Raw genomic sequence first — 21,930 nt, 5'->3', positions numbered from 1 at the left:
CTGACTGGATATTGTTTGTATCTTGCTAGGGAGCATGTCTCCCTAGTCTTTACTTAAAAGACTAATTTTATAAAATTTTCATTTGTAAGTAGGTTGAATAAACTTAGTAACTACTCTGGTTGAGTTTCATCTGACTGAGCTAAAATAAATTTTTCCTTTCCACTGTTTTTAATGGGACTTGGATTAGACTGGCTAATTTCAAATAGGAAACAGCTTTGGGCTGCTGTCATCTCTAATCTAATAGAAGTACTATTTATAGCACTGCCATTGTATATATCTGGTTTCAGATAATATTTTTAGCTTTTCTTGCACTTGTCATCTCCCTGCAGATGTGCTTATATGTTTTGTTTTCAGAGATTTCTTTTTCTTCTTTCTGTTCTCTTCTTGATCATACTTTCTTTTAAAGAAAAATCTACAAATTTATTTAGTGATGTCTGAATTACTTAGTAACCACTTTTAAATGTAGGCCTTTCATAAAACAAGGATACAGTTCTATTTATGAGGATTCGAACATATACTGTAACAGTTGGTTTTAATAATTATTGTCACTATTAGACAGGAGTTTCTACTATGTAAATATTGATTAAGAAAGAATATACTTATGCCTCTTATGAACCTAAAGTGCTACATATGTATGAAATACTGGAATAAATATACTACCAGAAAGCTGTACCATTTTTCATTAAAATGATTGTAATAGAAGCTTTACAGACTTCTAATTTCATTTAGATCCCAAGCCAGAAATTAAGTGGTCAGTTATTTTATATCTGTCTATCTTTCTATACATATATGTGTGTGTGTGTGTGTGTGTGTATAGATAGATTTGCAGGAATCCATTTGTTCTAAATGGATGGACTTGTCTCATTCTGTATCAACATGGTCAGTGTCAGCTTTCTTCCCTCTTCTTGTAGAGTCTCTCTTTGCTTGTGTTGTAAATGCTGGCTTCTAGCTTAGAGTAACAGGTCTGTTAATCAGAAGCCTTGTTACACAAGGTACTTATACCAGAGCCTTGTTTAAGAAGAGATTTCTCTGACAGCTAAGTTTTATTTTCCATAAATGTCATGTTATGGCTTACGTAATCAGTGGTTAAGTATGGTGCGCTACACTGACCAGAATGTTGTGTGTTGGAAATGAAACTGTTTCCTGGGTGATGCTCTCTTAATAGATAATTCTGTCAAACTTATGTTTTATGTTTGTGATATACTAGTGGAAAATATCTAAGTGTAAATATAGGTATGTGAAATTGTACATTCATAGAGCTTTACGGCATTGCACATTTATCAGACATTCAAACTATTCCCTTGCAGAAATGTTGGTCCCTCTGCTGTTAGCAAGGGACTCCTAAGTTTTTTAAGAGGGTGGATGGTTCACAACAAACCACAGAAGTACATCTTTGTGCAGCATAGCTAAAGTATGACTGTCAGTTCCACAGGAAATTTGTGGTACTATGATTGTGATGAATAGACAAATTAATGAAAAAAGAATGCATCAAAGTCCATGAAATATGCTGCTAATGCTCTGAAAGTCCTAAGGTGCATATGCCTGGGAGCAAAAGAGGGGTCATATATGCCTTATCTAATCTGCTGCATATGTCTGTATGTATAAGAAAGCTGCATGAGGCATGTACTGTTAGAAAGAATACTTGAGATTCTGGCCTCTGTTTTCAGACTCTGTACCTCTTCTGTACGAATACAGATGCCTTAGGTTACATGTATGCCTCTGTCTTTCTGGACAGTGGATCCCATAAATATTTTCCTTATGTCGGATCATCCCTTTTCGTAGAACACAATATTAGATAGTGGTCACAAACCTTACGAAAATTTGTCTTGAAAATTTTAATTTTTTTTTCAAGGTTTTTTTTTTTTTTCCCCCAAGTTTTGATTTTGGTAATAAAAACTTGATTAGTCATGGGAAAAAATGAGACTGTTTGGTGTGGTTCTTTCTGCTTTTTTTCGTGTTCTTTAACAGTTCCATGGGTGCATCTTAGGTATTGGTTTAGCACTGTAGGCTCTTAAAATGGCAGGTTTACCTTACTGACTTGATAGGGGCCTTTTTTTTGATTCTTGTACTGAAACCTGAAGTGCAGCTCAAAATGAAAAGATCAGTTTGCATTGTAATGAACATTCACACTTAATTGGTTTTGAGACTCAAAAGGTGTAGATAAGAAATTAATTCATATTTCTGTCAATAGACTTGTCATTAGCAGCTAATCTTTAACCTTTGTACTTTTGTAGACCTTACAACTGCACTAAAGTTTTACGGTGAACATAGTTCAAGCCACATGTCTGTCACACCTTAAATTTGTACCTGCATAGAAAATAAACCTCATAGTGACAGCCCTAGAGAAGAATCTTCTCAAAGCACACAAGGTAGTGTCTGTAGTAAGGCCACATGTCCAAATACTTCATACCAGTGCCCCTTGGGTCTGTCTTTATGGATCTCCTTAAACAGAGTGTGGATACCATTGTGATTCATTCACTTACTTGCCATCAAGGAATGCAATTTTTACTGACTGCAGTGGCTATATGATATAGCCCCTATATTAGAGAATCCTGCCAGTAAGTGATTAGCTTTTTTTGCCTTTCCACAGCTCCTGGAGCCTGTTTGCCACCAGCTCTTTGAACTTTATCGTAGTTCTGAAGTTCGGCTCAAGAGATTCACGCTGCAGTTTTTGCCAGAGTTGATCTGGGTTTATCTGCGTCTCACTGCCAGCAGGGATAGGCAGAGTAATGGTTGCATTGAAGCATTGCTGCTTGGCATTTACAACCTGGTAAGTGAGATGGGTTGGAATGGCTGAGGAAAGTTTTGATCTGAAGTTTTGCATCACTGACCACTAGGAATAAAGTAAATTATTGGAACAACATATTTAAAATTAAAATACACTTAAAGGAAGGTGTATTTAATATGGAGAAAAGCGTAATGCAGGTTTAGAAAAGATGTGTTTGCAAAATTTTTTTTTTAGTTATAGTTACCTTTTTGGTAAAAAATACTTTCACAAAAAAGGATAATCTCATGGGCTTTCTCAAACTTCAGTATGCTTCTGTTTGTAAGGAAATTAAGTAGTCCCCCTTAATGTTGCAAAATAGAACTTTTTGTGATTGTCAGGCTAATATGATTAGTCAGTCTTGATGTGTCACTTCCCCTGCCCTCCCACATACTCTAAACGTGCCTTTTTAAGGGTAACTTGAAGATGAAACTGCTTTGCATGCGAGCACTGATACGTGCATGTGTACATTTGAGTCAGATAATTGTTTTGAGGGTCAGATAATTGTAGTTTTAAGAATAAGTAAAAGCAACTGTAAATTATTAAATTTGGCTGTTGGATGTAAAAGCAGTTTTTTGCATCCTTACCCTAGCCTGGAAATGTTTACTTTTGTAACGTTATGAGGTTGTTTGATAAATTTAGCAGTACTGCCACAAGAGGCATTCTCTAGTGAGAATTTCTGTGGTATAGGACCTTAAAACATATTCTAATTCTATCACCCTTCCCTCTATTGTCATTGTAAACCCCTCCTTTAAATTGTGGGTTATATTTGTACACATAAGACACAGAACAGCCAAACTGTAATTCTTAAAATGTGTTCTAGTTATGTGTCTGTAGGTCCACTCTAACAACTGGAAGATCTAGTTATTTTAGATTTATTCTGATAGAAAGAAACCATTGGAAACTGCTTGCTGATTTTTGGTAGTGTTTATTGGATTGAAGTAGCATGTTTATCTTTTCTCCCGTTTTTTCATGAACGTTCTTCAGTTCATTTGAAAGTCACGTTGGTGATTCATGTTTTTTAAGGACAGTAATTTCTCCATTCTCTCCATATTCAGAAAGAAAGAGACCTCAAAATGGACAGTGGTTCCCACTATTTCTCATCTTTAATAAAGCTGATATTTTTCTGCAGATATACTGAGAGTGAAGTTATTTTCTGTATACTTAGAAAGTGAAAGGGATAAATAAATCTGCATTCTGACAAATTCTGTCAGCCGTTCTCCCGTTGTAATCCTTGAAGCCTGCTACAAGTACTGAGCTACTGCGTGCTGAACTTTGACATAAACTGGAATGACTGGAGCTTATTGTTTCAAAATTTGCTGTACAAAGTGCAAAGGCAGGATTTTAGACTCCTTTTTGCTATAGTCTTATGTAATTGCTCTTAGTATATTTTCTTTAAAAACTGCAGGGTTTGCTTTTGTAGTAGCCTCGCAACTACAAAATCTGACCTGTTTGAATTGGAGAAAATATTGTGTATTTCCTCCTGAGGAAACTTTGCCAGTCCCCTTGATTTCACCTTTTCTTTGTGGTGCATTTATTATGAAATACTAGCCATTGTCAGCTAGTGACTCATCAGCCCTTCTGTGTCAGTGTCTTTAGTCTCACTGATCGAGGAGCCAGTGCTGGGGTTTTTTTAAGTATTGCACACTAATTCTGCAGAGCAGTTTGTGATAGAGGTCTTTTCCCACTTCTAAATATGGATGTTGATATTGTCAATATTCTGCAAATGCACAAAGTCCTTGGGGTGTTAATAGTCTCATCAGATCAGGACATCTAACTTACTTTGTTAAATTCCTTCTAAGAGTTGAAAGATATTCCAGCTTCTATCTCCCTACTTCTGTGTGAGTTCTGGTTTTGTTTTTAATGCAGGAAATTGCTGACAAAGATGGAAACAACAAAGTTCTGTCTTTCACCATCCCTTCGTTATCTAAACCCTCAATATATCATGAGGTAAGAGAGCTGCTGTGGTAAATTAAAATTGGATCTGAGGGATGAAAACTGGATCCATTTGATGCCACAGGCCATTTTAGATGCATCTTGTTGCAGTAAGTTCAATGTCTGTAGCTTGCAGTTGGTGTAATAGAATGCAATAGAATTTGTAGACGAACAGGAGTGTAAATGTTGAAAAATCTTTGCTGACTGCCCATTTTTAATAGAGGTTAGTTATGGTGTAGCTGCAGCTGTGATTTTTTGCCTCTTACATGTTAGTATAAAAGTAGTCTTCCTTCTAACTCTTCCTTAGTTCAGTTAGAACTTGAAATTGTGTTTTTCTTTCTCTATCGTTTCTGGACAAAAGGTCTGTGTGATTAGGACAAACTTAACTGTACATGGATATGTAAGACTCAAAGTTGAAAATTGCTCTTACCTGCTGTATTACTTGTAAGTGTGTACACTTTACAATAACAAAACTAGGTAATGTTTTTAGATTTACTGTATTCTGGAGTAATCTTCATTTTTATAGATCACAAGATAAGTGTGTCTTTTGCCTTGGGTAGTTAGGAGTTCTAGTGCTTTTGGGGAATTTTTACTTACGATTTGGCTTCTCCCCTCTCCTTCCTTCCTTCTTCCACCACCTACTTCTAGCCCTCTACCATCGGATCCATGGCTTTAACTGAAGGAGCGTTAAGTCAGCATGATCTTATCAGAGTGGTTTACAGTGATCTTCATCCTCAAAGAGAAACCTTCACAGCACAGAACCGGTAGGTGGATGCATTCTTAACGTTAAAGGTGCTTCACTAGGGAGACAAGTCCTTAAACAAGACCAAAAATATTTTGTGATCAGTCCTTTCTCAGCATTAAGTGCTTGGAAATAAATCTAGAGAACGGCCTTGGTAAGCTTGAGGTATAATTTTCTTTTTCTTTGTTCCATCTTTGTATGTTCTTCTACTAGTTAATTTTGAAGAATAACTTCTCTGTCATTGCTGTGTCTGCAAAGAATATTTTTGGTTTTATGGCTGTCTATTCAGTTTTTCCTGGAAGTGTAACAAAATTCAGCTTTGGATCAGGGGCTGTGACTCCTTTTTCTACAGGAAAAAGGGAATGGAGCAAAGTGGATAGACAGAACCAGGAGTGAGAGAAATTGCCCTGCTGTTTAGTGACTGCCAGCTTTACCTGTGTCTAAAGAGAGCACTGGGAAAACTGATAGAATTATTTTGAATGCATTGCAGACATTTCCACTTCTATAACTGTCCAAATATTATGCCATACCCCATTTCCATCACAGTTCCTGCATATGCTAATGGCTTTCAGGAATAATAAATTTAAGTGTTTCAGGAATAATAAATTTAAGTGTTTATAGTGAACTTTTGATAGCCTGTTTCAAGTTAGTGAATTATAATGAAAGAGGATTGAAGAATTTGTGTGTTTACTTCTGACACTTCTTCCTGTGGGGTGCTTTTTGAGACTGAATTGCAGATTTCTTGTGTTAAATTTCAGTGAAATATTAAGAATATAAACAATGCAAGATTTTGCTCTTTTCAGGTTTGAGGTGCTGAGCTTTCTTATGCTGTGCTACAATTCAGCTATTGTCTACATGCCTGCTTCTTCTTACCAGTCACTTTGTACGATGGGTTCCAGGTGAGACACTTGCCTTTGAAGTAGTCTTCAGGGTCATCTAGACTTTTAAATATTCATCCAGTAAAGAAAAGTGCTTTCTGAGGGGGATGGATTAGTTCTTGGTATGCTTCCATCATTTTCACTTGAGTTGTAGCTATGTTAAATTTGTCAAATAGGTTTCATTTTCCTGCATCTGAAAATTAGATCTGTTCTTTGAGTATAGAAGCAAGACGACATTTTATATGCAAGAGATTTATGCTGTTTTGGAAACAGTACAGCAGTTGCTATGTATCAGTGGCCATCTGTTGCTTCTGTGATGAAGATTCAGATAGTAAACTGATACAATAAGGATATAATAAATTTCCCTGTTTTTTATGTAGGCAGTATATTGGAAGCCAGGCCCCTTTTTCAAGGGTCAGAAATATTTCTTACAAGGCAGCTGAGAGCAGTTCTCAAGACTACAGTATGTGTGTTATCTAACTTTAGGTATATGGCGACTGCATGCTGTCACCATACATTGGATGGGAGGTGACATACTTCTCTTCTGTACCACTGAAATGTCTCCTTTAAAGAAAATTGGTTTCAGTTGCTGAATTTTAGGGAGAGTCTCCTGGCTGGTAGTAGAGAACATCTTGCCACCCTCTTGCCACCCTTGTTCTTTAGAAGCTGGTTATGATTTGAGGAAAACAGGTGGAGTTATTGGCTAGATGGGAGTAACACTGGACTATCAGCAAGCCGCATATCAAGGCACTGCTTCAAAACTGCTCTAATCATTAGGAATGCAACATAAGAATGTTCTATGTTGTGTATTTATATTTTAAAAAGTAAATTCGAAAGTTCCCTAAAATATCTGTGATGTAAAGACATTTGTAGTCTTCATGGAGTTAATACTTTCTTGTAATGGCGGTTTTTTTAGGCTGTGTGTGAGTGGATTTCCACGGCAGCACGAGAAACGCTGGAAAGAACACTGTGGTAGAGTGGTGTTAGACCCTGACTTCATGGTGCAGCTGCTCACAGGTGTCTATTACGCCATGTAAGTAGACCAGGTTTTCTTACCTAAAGAGAAAGGTCTGCTTTTACATGAATTAAAATATAAATGCCACTTGTTTTATAATTGAAAAAAATAGTTAGACTCATAAGACAAGTTTATACTCGATTCGTGTATTTCCCATTACTTGCTCATTCAGCCAACAGATAATTTGAAAATATTTTTGTCGGCAGTGAATTAGGTGATGAAGGGCTGGCAGTAGGTCGTGAAGAGAGTTAGAATTCTGATTTCAGCTTCTTCCGCCTTGCCACTACACAAATACCTTCTGTTCACAAGCATAATGAGCTTGGATGCCAAGATAAACTGATGAAATGCAGACCTCTTGAATGTCAGTAGCATCTGAAGTAGCAAAAATACATTTCTGGTACAAATTCAGTTCTGCTAAGTAGCATTAACATTTGCATATTGAGCCCATTTTTTTAAAGTTTGTCCTGATTATGCCATTAATTTTGTCTTGCTTGGCGGGAACATGGAACAGCTTTCTTGTTACACAAACAAGGTAATAAAATACTTTGTACTGTTAAAAGAAGTTAATGTACACTGGAGTGCACATACAGTTGATGAATTTTCTACATAAGGTGAGAAGTGAAAAGCTGGATTTGGGCAGAAAAAAGTGGAAGTTTGTTTTCATAAGATGTGGAAGATAAATATCTGTCTTTACTTTTTAGATATAATGGTCAGTGGGAACTTGGCCAGGAGGTATTGGAGGACATAATTTACAGAGCACAGCTTGAACTCTACTCACAGCCCCTCCTGGTAAGAAACAATCCATTGTAATTTATGGGCTTGGTTAAGAGTATGGATGTGTTTCTGAAGTGGACTGGTAATGAAAGCTTTTATGTCCATTCACTGCACTATCAAATGCAAGTGATTTGTTAACAGCTGGTGTTTTCAACATAGCTATTTATACCATACTTTTTCTGCTGAGTATTAAGCCAGGGTGTTGGGTTCTCCTAGGACTCATTGAGGCTGAAAGCTAGGATTTTGCTAATATATTACAGTTGTCTCAAAATGTTTACATTGTTTTGACATAAGCTACTGATCAGTGGTTCAAAGAAGCTTAACTGAACAGTTGTATGTTGTAGGGCATTGGTTGCAATTGGTTTGCTTCTAGACCTTCACCAGGGCTGAGAATAAGCTGTGGGTTTTAACTGATAACAAAGGAGAGAAAGCAACAGCAGGATAGAGCTGGAAGTGAAAAGGAGCTCCAGTCCCAGAGTCAATGCCAGATTTTGTTTGATAAAAGTCACACAGATCTTAATCTTTACCTTGTTTGGAGGAGCAGCAATAAAATGGAATAGTTCTGACTGTTAGGGGTGGGGATTTTTCCAGTTTTCACTACATTTGCTGTTCCAATCGTGAAAAGAGAGAAGAGAAATGGGGAAAGTGGTGAAACTGGGCTGGATGCAGGTAGATGTGATTGGGAAGGAAGAGAAGGTTGAAAGAGAGAAAGGAGAAGTTTTTGTCAGATGTAGGAATGAGAATCAAAAGAAGAGGGAAAATTAAGGAGAATAAAGTAAATTAGATTGCTGTTTCAGTTTCTGCGTTGGAATTGTGGCTAGAAGCCTTTAGTCCTCCTCTGAACTAACAGCACTAAAATGTCACTGCTTTTTACATAACTGACAAAGGAGCAATTGGGAGAAGTCTTTTTATGTGGCAATCTGAGATCACTCTTTTCTGAACTAAATTTCATAAAATTATTCTCTAGATGTATTAATATTGGCTGTAAAATTTATCTACAGGCTTTCTGACACTGCTGCATTTAAAATGCCTGCTATCCATTGAATTATTATAATAGTTGGTTCCTTTTGGAAATGACTCATCACTCCATCAGATTGAAAGTTTTAAATTAAATATTGAACCTGCTGAATTGGGCCATCCTATCACACTACTACATTTTAAAAGTGTGTAGGAGGATCTGGAACTTGATGATATGACAATTCTTAGTTTTCATTGTTCATTTTTAATCAGTTTGTCCTTAGAGATTACTTCTAGTTGTAAGAATCTTCTAGAACATCGGGGGTTTTTTCCAACGCTCCTATTGATACTCCATCCCATTGTCTGGTGACATCATGACATTACCAATTTTTACCCTTTCCTGGTTGTCAGGTTTTTCCTGCATATGCATGCAGGCCTATCGGTGGAGTTTTTCTTTTTAATACTCTGATCATTGTCTAGTTTTACTAACATTTTTGAAAGTAGCTTTAAGAAATTGTCAGTTTTATCAAAAAAATTACCTGCACATCTTTGCCCTAATGCTATATTTTCAAGCAATTTGACTTTTTCAAAGATTGGAGCCCTTTCTTCTCACTGGATTCTTCAGGAGATGTATATAATTTAGCAGCATTATAAAATTCTGTATTTTAAACCTAAAACTACTAGCACCAAATAATTATCATCTGGGATGCTTCACAGGTAAGTTTCTAAATTCAGCTTCTGTCTAGGATTTCCTAAGAGCAGCAAATTCTTTGAAGTCTATTTAATATTCAGCCAAACCCCCACATTACGATTATTTTTAGATACCTGTATTCAAAGTTTTTGTGTAATTACAGGAATACTATCAGTCATCATTACAATGAGAAACATCATGGTCCTTGTGCTTGTTTCTTGAAGAAACATTTTTGACAATTTAGTAGATCCATGCTCTTACTTACATAGATTTTTATTGCTCGTAGAAAGAAAAATAAGCTAAAAAAAACCCCAAGTTGAAAACCAGCATCAGAAAGCTATGAAATACCTGTAATCTGTAATGTAGCCTGGTCTTCTATCACTCCTGCCCAGAGACTGCAGTGGAAAGGGCAGGAAGCAACACAAGAGAAAGGCCTTTTCTGGTAAAAGAGAAGTATTTCTGTTGACAAATGCTGGCTATTGTTCAGGAAACCTGAGAGTTTCTACAGGGCCAGACTAATCACCAGGTGTCAGAATTAGTACCACCTTGAACCTGGGGAGTAGGCAGTTCCAGTCAGTCTTTTCCTCTGAACAAAGAGTTCTGCACGTTTTTCAGACAGGAATCCCATCCTTCAAAGCAGAGACACACAGGCTTTCTTAGTCCAGTGCACAGGAACCGTGTCAGCAAGTCCCTGTTGTGACAGCACCTTTATCCAATGTATTTTATTGATGCACTTATTGCTCTTATTGAATGTTCTTTCCTTGGAGCTCCTTTCTGGTAGGCAAGAGTGGATGTCTGGCCTGAAACCAGCCCTCCTTTGTCATTGATAGTTGCAGACTTGTCTTGCCAAGTCTGAATTGTGCTGTGTGTTTGTTTTCCTGCCTTTCAGTGCTGGATTAGACATCATGAGCAAGTGTTTTTGCATCCTGAAAGATCATGGTTTTGAGGGTGTTTTTGTCAGACAGGGACTGTGACTCATTCAGACTGGTTATTTAGATTATTTCAAGGATTTACTGTTGCATTGATTTTTATCTCCATATGGTTTTCCTCCATCCCCAGAAGTACAATTTGTGCTGTTAGAAAGGGCCAGCTGTTAAAAGGTTCAACAAGCAGAAGTGCTCTGTCACGATTCTGGTCATGTTGCAGAGTCTTTTGCTATGATTTTTTAGATTTTTTTGTATACCAACAAGGGTATTTATTCAAAAGAGATAGAAACTCCAGTGAGTAGAAGATTTTGGAAGATGAAGGTGTGTTCATTTTATGTATTGAGGTTTTGGAGAGATTTTGAAGCTTTAAGTAGTATTTTGTGCGAATCAGCTTTGTTATTGTTGAATATTGCACATGCCATAGAGAACCAGTTTACTTTTCTGGAGCTGGTATACAAGTTCACTTTTGATGAACAATTTACTTGTAAACTGAGAAATATTACTGAAAGTTCCTTATGTCTTTTTTAAAGTAAACCTCTAGTCCCACAAAGGCATTTTATGGGAAACCTAAAGAAGTAATTAAAACATCAAAGCTAAAAGAAGTAATTTGTTCTCCTCAAAGCTGCAAAATGTAACTTCTGACTTTATAATAGGCTATTACAATTTTAAAAATAGGTTTAATAAAGATGAGTGTATTTTAATAACTTGATGTTCATTGCTTAGGTTGCAAATATTTTTTTTTCCTAAATAAATCTTGCAAGTACGTGCAGTCTAATCCCCTTGGTTAGGTTCTGTTGGTGTTGTTTTTAGGGAGGGGTGGGGAGTGGTATGGGGAAAGGTATGGTGGAAATCAGTCCTGTGCCCCTGTGCACGAGGCCATAGGCTGTTTGCATTGGCTTGGGCTGTGACTTAGTTTTATTGACACTCTTGTCATAAAACATAAATGGTATTTGCCTTGACATATTGCAGTCTCTTTTGCATGGAGACCTTCCTGTATGTGTTGTTAACGTCTGTCACTACAGATGGCAAAGAGAACAAAACAAATTACCTCAAAAAAATGGAGAAAATTAACTCTGGTTTTGCGAATAGTTTTGTGATGAGCTTTTCCATGTAATCAACTTTGAATCCACGGAATGGGGTCATCCATCTTGAGGAGAATCTGGCATAATTATCAGTTCTTGCTTGTTCTCCTTTCTGTATCCAAGCAAGAGATCCAATACTGCCATTAGTGTAATCAAGGATAGTAGCAGTACAGCATCTTACTTTTACCTTAGGTTGCAAATGCCATGAAGAATTCGCTGCCTTTTGATGCTCCTGATGCATCGCAAGAAGGCCAGAAGGTACTGAAAGTAGAAGTTACTCCAACAGTTCCAAGAATTTCTCGGAGTGCTATTACAACAGCTTCTATCCGTCGTCATCGCTGGAGGAGAGAAGGTGAGCTTTCTCTGCCAGGAGCACATACTATAATGTACTGTAATCATCATCATCACTGTAATCTGGCTTCTGAGTTTGAATGTTTACAGAACATTGGGGGGGCTTTTTGTTTGTTTGTTTTTGAAAAGTGATACTCCATAATAATATATATTTTACATGTTCAGAGCACTGCATGAACATGAATATTTGGGGTGTTTGTTTTGGTTTTGATTTTGTAATAAACTGTGAGGTAGGTGAGAAAAAGGAGAAGCTGGAAAATGTATAATAAGACTTCTTTTTTCTCCATGTAACACAGTATGAAATTGTAGGGGTAAAGTGTGGCTTAGAATTTGAGTTCTTTGTTTAATCTGTACTAAAACTCAACTGCCTCCCGTCGTAAATAGCTCAGGGAATGAATGCTAACATCTAGAACTTAATAGGATTCCAGCTGCCTAAAGCTACTGATGGCAGTGGGAGAGGGAAAACTGAACATCACACTCCTACCATCACATGACCCAGTTTATTGGGGGTCTTTAAAATAGGTTTGGATAGTTTAGAATTGGTCTTTCTTTTTCCTCAGTGAGTACTTACATCATACGGAAGTGTGCTTGACTGTATGAAGAAAAAAAAAGTAATGATCTTTACCTTGATGGGATGACATCTTCAGTGTAGGTGTAGCAAAAAGCTTGCTTTGAAATCACTTTGTCTACTTTTAAAGCTTTGTTACTTCATATATAAAACATTAGTTTAAAAAAGCTGCATAAATCAGTGAAGGTAAAAAGGAGAATAACGTAAGAATCAACTGAGAGTATAAAGTCTGAAAACAGGAATTACATATTTTCCTGTAGTACATTTCTTTCCCCTTTTATTTTTTAATATTCTTCTTGGTCACGTGCAAAAGGATTTGATGACCTCTGGTCTTCAGCTGAATCAGGATGTCCAGGACAACAAGTAGCTGTCTCCTGTTTTCAGCACTCTGCGTCGTGTTTGTCTTCACTGTAGTTGCCGTTATATTCATTTGCTGGTCTCTGGTCTACAGTACAGCCCACCTGTCCCTTCCTGTGGATGTTCTCACCACTTTTAACTAAGCATGGGTAGTGTTTCGTGTCTGTTCCATGTCCGCATAAACTTTCTATTTTCCCTGCCTGGGTTGGAATGCCAAGAAAGGAATAGACAAGCACTAAAATGTTATATGTTGAATCCCAGATGGCTTTGACTTCTCAATCGAGGCTGACTCAAGCATTCCTGGCTCACCGATCCAACACGGCTCCACAGACCTAGGGATCAAACGTGAGCAAGAGGGGGAGGTGCTGATGCGCAGGACCCCTGAGCATGGCTTCCCGGAGCCCACCTTGGCAGCAGCCACAACAGAGGGTAGGACAGAGATGAGGAGGCAGAAGTCAGTGAGGCAGTTGCTGGAGGAGGATCCTGGCTCCCTATCCCCAAGCAGAACTTCTTTCCATTCTAGTGTGTGTTTCCGCTATCCCAGGGTGTATTAGCTTTCTTTGCAATACACACATCCCCTATATACCTAACATCAGGTCAGGAACTACCTTTTGTTATTGTGTGGGCTGGCCTGGGGCTTGCATCTGTGTGGTGAAAGACTGCTTGGCATGGCACAAAAAGAAAAAAAAAAAGATGGGTAGTATCCAAGAGCTTTGAGATTGCTTGGAAGCTTTCTATTACTGAGCATGTTTAATCTGATTTTAAGAAAAAAAAAAATATGCACCAGATAAATGTGAATCTAGTCCTGAAAAGTAAAGAGTACCGACTATAAATGGATTTGGCTACATTTTAGTTAAAATAGTGTCTTGTCTGCAGTTTTTAAATTTTCAAGAATGAAGTTTCCTGTTCCCATTAAAAGTCAAGCCTATCTAAAACAGGCATGCAGTTGCTGATGTTTTATTTGTCAGTCATCGTGTAATTGAAAATTCATATATGTACAACCCATTTAGAGCTGGCTGCTCTACAAGCACCAAAAAAGTGCTTTTGTTTTCAGGAAGAAATAAGGTTGTCATATTTTTAAAAACTTCAGAAACAATTACTGCTTTCTTTCTCAGTTGGGATGTCCACACAAATGCTGTAGGGCTTCATAGGTCTGCTTTGCAGCCAAGAATAGCAGATAGAGTAGGTGGTAGAATTTTTTTTTTGCTTAAGTTCATCTATTTTCAAGATGATTTCCTTGATGAAAGATGTAGTCTCAAATACTGAACTTGAATCATGATTTCTCCTCAGAGCTGAGAATTAATTCTTATAGATTAGGCTAAACATATTTTCAAGTACTTTCCTATCTTAAGTCTTCTTCTCCATGTGAACATTCCTTTGGTGTTTCCAGCCTCTATAAGGACATTAGTTGATCATAAGTGAGATTTATTTGCACATTCAGATATGAGCTACATAGGTTTCAGATTTGCTCTGCAGGAAACAATAATCTGGATAATTCGGAGACTTAAATGTAATGTTATCACAGAATCATTACACTTAAAGTTGCTATCAAGCACTAATTAAGATCTCATGCTTCTGTAGAAAAAGTGGCATAAAAATATTTAGTGCAGGTTTCTAATCTACTTGGTGCATTATGAATTTGAGCATGCTCAGTAAATGATCCTGTCTTCTCTTAAATTCACTTTTCACTTGATCTTACCCCATTTTATAACTCTTTGCATGTGCATGACCTGAAGGATATAGAGAAGTCCTGAGCTGCAGAGAACCTTCTGGGACAGACAGGAAGTGGGAAGAGAAGTTGACAAAGATGATGCATTTTAGTCTTGTCTGAAGCCATTGATATAATGGGGCATATTACTGGATAAGGCATCATTCCACATTCTCTGCTTCAATACAAATGGATTGAATACCATTTACTTCTGCAACATTAGCAATGTATAATTACATTCTTGATCAAACTGAATTCTCCAGCTGATAGCATCTGGGAGATGGCCAAGGAAGGGAGTTTGGCTTGATTATCAACATAGAATTGTGTGTGTTTATCCAGGGGTCTGTTTTCTGACACTGATTTCACAGAAAGTTTCAGCCAGAAAATTCCCTCTCATAAATACCAGTTTGATGTCAAACAGCACAAGGAGAGACTGATCACTTCTAGTGACTTTTCAGTCTTCAGATATAGGAAGGATAAACATGCTAAAAGTAATTTTAAAAAGATGTATAAAATCCCTTCTTCAGATTGGTGTTTTGACCCCTTAATTAGAAAAAGGCACGACTTCAAGAATGACTCAGTAATGCTGTACAAGGTATTCTGCTGCTGAGTGGTTGCAGCTGTGGTTATGTGCACTATTTTGGGTCAATGGAGAACATTGAGTCTGTATCTGCAGGACTACTTGTGTATATTCACAAATAGCAAATTATTTGGGGACAGATTTATTCTGATAAGGAACGGTGAGAGTCCTGAATACACACTGTAGTGCAGTGGATACAATTGCTGTTGTGTTGCACAGTCTTTTTCTCTTTTGGCCTGAAAATAAAGTACTTGGAAAGGAGTAGATTCTTAGTTTTTGTTTCCTTTTAAAATTATCTTACTGGTTTATTGGAACAAAAACAAACAAACAAAAAAAAAGAGAGAGAAAACTTTGGTTTTACATCATCCTGTTTTTATTCCCAGAGTATATAAGGACTCAAACATTTTTTTATTATTTCTGAGGGCAGCTTTTAGAGGAAAAATAAGATACATTAGGAAAAGAATGTGTTTGCTGATTTACTTTAATCCCATTGAGAACTTCTGTAGGTATGTGGGTCTGACTAGACAGAAATTCTCTTGCATGTTGTCTTCTCTATCTTCTTCATTTTTGGGCACTGCTGAGCAGCTTGGGCCTCTGTATAGTTGCAGCATCCAAAAGCTTGCAACAACCCCTCTCAGTCTTGTCTTTAAATCCTGTGGATAAAATGCCACTTTTTCAGTGTAACTATTCTGCTTCATTCTCCCTGAATAGGAACGTGTGCTTTAGCATCCTGTTACTCAGTAATGTTTTAACATAAACTTTGAAAACTACTAATCTTCTTGTAATAATAATAACCTTAGCAGTGTTCTCTGGAGATACCTTCTTACAAGTTCCACATATTTCTATTGAATAAGAAGGGCTTGAGAGGGGGCTTCAGCTGCTTCTCTTGCTGCTTGTAACCAAACACGCTTTCATCCAGCTTTGCATGATTATATAAAGAAACATAAATGTTGGTTAATTGAAAAAGTGGTCTTGCTTTTGGTATGTTCCAGTAATGTCTGATTTTTATCAGTACCTTTGATTGTGTGTGGGAAGGTTGGAGGGGGGAATGTCAATGTGGATTTTGGATAAAATGTATCACTGTTTAGTGTAAGAAAAGACAGGTATATCTCAAGGAGAAGATGAAGGCCTAGTTTGACCAAACAGGGTGGTCAGGAAGTGGGGAAAGTCTATGCATTTTAAATATGGTTACAGGAAGTTAAAGCAAGTAAATGCAGCCTTCATTTTAATAATTGTCCTGGGAACCAAAGTAGCTTCTTTTTCTAAGGCTAAAGGCTTAACCAAGGAAGGAAGACTGCAGTAACATGAGCTATATTACCTTTCTGCTTCTAGGAGGCTATTGAGTCAAACAGAACTATAGAAAACTACAGAATCATCTCTCATTGCATTGTTTTGAGAGAGGCTGAGAGTGGTTTGATTTGGAGATGTCTAAGTATCTTTTGTAAGCCGATACACAGTAATGGTTATTCCAAGGCAAAGTTTCCTGAAAAAAGTAGTAAATGTATAGTAGAGTAATGAAACCTCCCTGTAAAGTTTGGTTTTGCATTACACATCAGAAACATGAAGTTGAATCAGGCTACACAGAGGTGACAACACCACTGAAAACTTTGTGTCTGTTCTGTTTGCCATGATGTAAAATGTTCCTTAGCTAACAGCATGAGAGGATGAGCTTCCACTCAAATATTAGACTCTCTCATATAGTTGCCACCATGTTTTTCCCATTCCACAAAAAAGATTTAAACAGGTTTGCTTGGAGGCAAGCTGGGTCAAACAGTCTTAACAGTAGAGCACCACAGCGGCTTTAGCTGGGGCGGATCTGTATTTCTTGCAAATAATCGGGCTCTACAGCTTTTACAAAGAAAAGCAAAATTCTTATAGCCTGAATGACTCCTTTTCTGCCAACATGGTTGAAATTTATGCCTTTTTTACATTGAAATGAGATACATGGAGCAAAAACTCTAGCTCAATTTTCAGTTTTGAAATTTGAATGCTGCTCAGTTTTCTACTAAAACAGTAACTTCTTTTGAGTACTTGAAGCTTAGAAAAAGACTGGAATATGATTAAAAGGAAAAAGTACTTGTGTACAGCCCTAATCATATTATAGGCCTGAAAGTAAGGATTTAAGAAATGATATTGTAAGGCTTTTATTTTCTCTTTGAGTTTCCAGTCAAAAGCACAGTGCCCTGTCTATAACATGAAGTGTTTCAGAGATTAAATTTCTCTTAATACAAGAGTTGCCTTTTTTTTTTTCTCTGAGAAATGCAGACATTGAGATAAAAGCAAATATGGTAGAAGCGCCTGGATGGGATTTCTGTGAACGCAGGGAGGATTGAATTTTGGAGGAGAGAGAACTAGGAATTGGTTAATCTCCAATAGAAAGTGTAGTTACATTGTTCCAAGTGCCAGCTACACACAACAGAAGCCTTCTACCTCTGTTGGAACATTGTGATTGCTAGCCTAGGAAGTAGCCTAGTTCTGAAGCTTGCTGAGCACTCACCAGAACTTACTCTGACTGGAAGAGATCCTTAGATCTTGCCTCAAAACAGGATAAAAATAGTCTGAAAAGATGGTGGGTTTGTTTTGGTTTGTCTTTTAACAGCATGTAGTAGGAGAATGGGTAGCAAGTATCTGCAAACGGAGCTAAAACCAATTAACCAAATGGGTCCCAATTCTTCTTGTTTATAGACAAAGTTTGGGACCAGTATTTTGACTGATAAAAGTATTATAGATGAAAGGCCAATCAAGCTCAGGGAGCACTAATTCTTAGACTCTTATTCTGCTAAATATGGTAGGAAAATTATTGGCTGAGAATCCAAATATATTTAAGCAAGTGGATTAGCAAATCCAAGTGGATTAGCAAATGAGGTTTGTTTTGATATTCTGTGCACATCTTTGTCTTCATGTAACTTGAATGCATTCTGTGTGTTCTGATTGGTTTGGGGGTTTTTTGGTTGCTTTTTTTTTTTCTTAATAGATGCAGAAGGTGTAAACGGAAGAGAGGAGTCTGTGAACCTTAATGATGCTGATGAAGGATTTTCATCGGGAGCTTCCCTCAGCAGCCAGCCAGCAGGGACCAAACCTCTATCCTCTGTATCCCAGAAGGGCAGCTTAAGGAAAACAGCAAGTGGGCGTTCTGCTAAGGAGAAAGAAACCTCTTCTGCAGCAAAATCCAATGAGAGCCCTCGAGATTCAGTAGCTCGAAAGCAGTACACGCACCAATCCACTGACCTGGATGGAGATATAATTGAGATGACACCTACTAAGAAACACCTCAGCCTGCCTGCTGGGCAGGTGGTGCCAAAAGCCAACAGTCTGGGCCTGATCAGGACCGCCAGTGCTTCCTCCAGTAAATCATGTGACTATGTGAATGGCAGTCAAGCAGGCTCCAGTGTTGGAGCTGGTACAGAGGGTTTTACCAATCTAGCAGCTGGCAACACCAATCGGTTTTCAACTATCAGCCTACAGGAGGACCGACTAGGCCAAGCTGGGGAAGGTAAAGATCTCCTTTCCCCAGGAGCTCCCCTAACCAAGCAGTCTCGATCTCCAAGTTTCAATATGCAGCTGATATCCCAGGTGTAACTTTGACTCCCTTCCTTAGTATTCCCTCTTCCCCCTTAATCCCTGGCAAATTCATCCTTAGGCAAAACATGAACCATCATCCCACAGTGTGAAAATACTGACTGTTGTGATCTTGTTTGATTTGGTTTAGCTATCATACTGTATTACTGAAACAGCAATAATTCTTCCCTCACCTTCATCCTCTTTCCCTCTTGTAAACATGGTTGTGAAGCAGTATATAATGTACTGTATGCCTTTCTCCATGCCTTTCTTTCTCCTTGGGTGATGTGCAATCCATCGTAGGCTGATCAGTCCCATTTCAACACTGTGAGACTGGAGACACCGGCAGAAATGGTGAATGTGATCCCTATGAGATGATGCTTTGGCTTTGTTAAGAAATAGAAACGGGTTTGTTTTCTTGGTCTACAGTACTGCAAAGACTACTGGATCCTGACTTGTCTTTCTCAGAACCAGGAGTGCCTCAGAGATTCTAGTGTGACTTTGGACCTCTCTGAGTCTGTGCAATCAATTCTGAGGAGGGGATTGTCATTGCTGCTCCTGGCTGCCTACAGCACTTTTTTCATTAAAACGAGGGTAGTTTTTTCGTGACTGCCCCCAGTCTCTCATCCCAGAAGCTTTTGATGTTCAGCAACTGAGACATGCATATTAAGAAGCTGTTTTCCCTCAGAGAGAGGATTCTAGGTTGATAATGTAGGTTACAATGCACTTCTAATGGCGTTGTAGCCATTTGTAATGTTACATGTCTTCCCCTCCAGGACACAGGGTCATTCTGCATTTAGACTAAACGTTAGACACCACCATGCTGTTAAAGCAATTTGGTTTGTAAGTGGGAAGGAAACACTTCTTCCCCAGGAAACAGTGGCTAGCTCTGCTTCATATTTGTTGTTGCTGTTGTTGTGAGGTGCTGATCACCGAATTGAAAGGTGTATTCGGGTAAAGAGTATTTCTCAGGCTGCTTTCTTTAGTATCATGGCTGTTGGGACACCCCCACCCCTTTCAGCTGCTTTCTCAATGTCCCTGAATTCAATCATGGAGTCATTTGAGGAATCCTGCAGTCCAGACAGACCATACTCTCAAGGTGCTGTCTCAGGGATAGAGACAATAGTTTGCTAGAAATACTGAAGCTTCAATGTGAAATGCTTTTCTAGCAATGCCATTTGTGCAAAGGGGTACTGACAGTCCTTTTTTTGTCCAGAAGAATCACACTTCATTGCCTTGGTATATATAATCTTTTGAATTTTTTTAACTCTTATTTTTGTGAATTGGCCCTACTCTAGAAAATTCAGAACTCGTGCCATTGAGCCAAGCCTTGAATGTATATGACTGGTGTATGGGCACTGGCTGGTACTTACGTTAGAGGACACTGCTTAGAAGCACATTTCTAGTTACACAGGAGAATGTTTGGCATTCTCTCTCCATCTCCCTGTATCTCTTTTTGGATTGATAGAAAAGGGGGAAAAGTTCATCCTCTCTGCTTAAGTCCTGTATGATATCCTGGAAGTTTACAACCTGTAAATCTGCAGGAAAGAGTTACAATTTTTATATGGGAACTTTGGTTTCGCTGTCACTGTGAAGGATAAATGTAAGCAGTTACAAATAGCAGGCTCTCTTTGAATGATAGTCTTTAAGAAACTCAGAACAATGAATGATATGGTGTGGTATTGCTGATAGTTGGTTTTGGTGGGGATTTTTTGGGGGGTTTTTTAAGCTTTATTTCAAATAGAACTTTTTTTTTTCAAATTTACATTAAAATTCAGTTAAATATTTGAAGGGGTTTTTGTGGTTTGATGAGTCACTTTGGTAGCCTAGTCCTCATATCATTCATTCATAAAGTGAATTTAGTGGCATCTGATGTAAGAATTCAGTTAAAGAGTAAATAGACTCATCAGAAAAAAAAAACCTGACAGTTTCTAAATGGAAATTAATTTTTAAGGACCACCAGTCATACATAGATGGAGCTAAAGCAAAGCTGAGATGAAGCTACAAGGCTTACATTTCTGTTAAAAGGTCAAAAGCTGTATATGGTTAAACTCTTCTTTATAAAATAAAGTTTTCCTAGTGGAGACAGTAGGTAAGTCATGACTGGAAGTACAAAGTTTATACTTTGCAGAGACTATCAAAAAGGAAATTTGCTTAAATATTTGGGAAAGAAAAGGTCAGGAGTGTCAGCTAACTTTCTAAGAATTACTTTATTTCAGTATTTTAGAAAGTAAAGTTGTTCATTAGCAATGTTCTCTACGTTCTATGTTTGCCATTATATGCATTCCTCCAGAAGTTTTAGGACACTTAAATTGGCATAAGGTCAAATTTTACAACCTTTTTTTAAAAGCCGTTTTTTTGTGTGGGGTCCCACACTATTAAAACTATTTCAGGAAAGTGAGACAGCTTTACTGGCTTCAGATAGGGAAGTCAAATGTACTTGTGTTAATTCAAATTGACAAAAACCTCAGTCAAACTACCTTTTAAGATATTTTTACTGTTCTCATTTTGATCATGTGCCTTTTGTTACGGTTTCATTTATTGTATTTTGGTTTGTTCTTGTGTATATATACCTATTCCTTATCAGTCTTTTAAAAAAGAGTTCAAATTTATCCCTGTAAAAAAACCCTATGTTTTCTATGTGCTGATGTGGTACATATGGGACTTCTCAAAATTACCCTTTTAGTGCAGTGTTTCAGCTGTGGGAGCTTGTTTTGTTGTTTTTTAGCCAACTACTGTTTAACATTTACCTTACAAATCAAGTCATCACTAGTATCTACACCAGCTGTAGTAACAGGCTCTGCTGTGCTGTGTATCATGTTTATCATTACTGCTTCTAGATGTGTGTCAAGATCGTAGCAAATCTTTATACACTATGTTCAGTACATTTCAAAGTACTGTGGCAGAAATAAAATTAGAAGTGTCTGGGATATGGGTGGAGGGAATAATCTGCTGGTTTTCTGATTATATATGCTAAATACTAAACAAAGTACAAAACATACTTAAATTTTCTGACACCTGTGACAAATGTTTAGACTTAAATC

At 37.6% G+C, this 21,930-nt stretch overlaps 1 protein-coding gene across 6 annotated transcripts in view; it reads left to right on the top strand.

The window, feature by feature from the left end:
- Positions 1-21,930, top strand: part of LOC138113618 (hyccin 2) — a 69,474-nt gene that overhangs the window by 25,110 nt on the left and 22,434 nt on the right. For 4 of the 6 annotated variants that reach the window (XM_069022135.1, XM_069022137.1, XM_069022136.1 and 1 more), the window contains 9 exons: positions 2,591-2,770; positions 4,634-4,714; positions 5,348-5,463; positions 6,245-6,340; positions 7,236-7,352; positions 8,036-8,123; positions 11,957-12,116; positions 13,302-13,469; positions 18,303-21,887. In XM_069022135.1, the coding sequence (XP_068878236.1) occupies positions 2,591-2,770; positions 4,634-4,714; positions 5,348-5,463; positions 6,245-6,340; positions 7,236-7,352; positions 8,036-8,123; positions 11,957-12,116; positions 13,302-13,469; positions 18,303-18,907 (1,611 nt within the window). In that variant the 3' untranslated portion in view covers positions 18,908-21,887. Of the gene's footprint in view, positions 1-2,590; positions 2,771-4,633; positions 4,715-5,347; positions 5,464-6,244; positions 6,341-7,235; positions 7,353-8,035; positions 8,124-11,956; positions 12,117-13,301; positions 13,470-18,302; positions 21,888-21,930 lie in introns of those variants that run through there. The other 2 variants (XM_069022139.1, XM_069022141.1) reach the window with 2 other exon arrangements.

The sequence above is a fragment of the Aphelocoma coerulescens genome, chromosome 7 (genome assembly GCF_041296385.1).
Source record: "Aphelocoma coerulescens isolate FSJ_1873_10779 chromosome 7, UR_Acoe_1.0, whole genome shotgun sequence".
Lineage (NCBI taxonomy): Eukaryota > Metazoa > Chordata > Aves > Passeriformes > Corvidae > Aphelocoma > Aphelocoma coerulescens.
The sequence above is the reverse complement of the archived record's forward strand: the minus strand, read 5'-3'. Positions and strand labels throughout refer to the sequence as shown.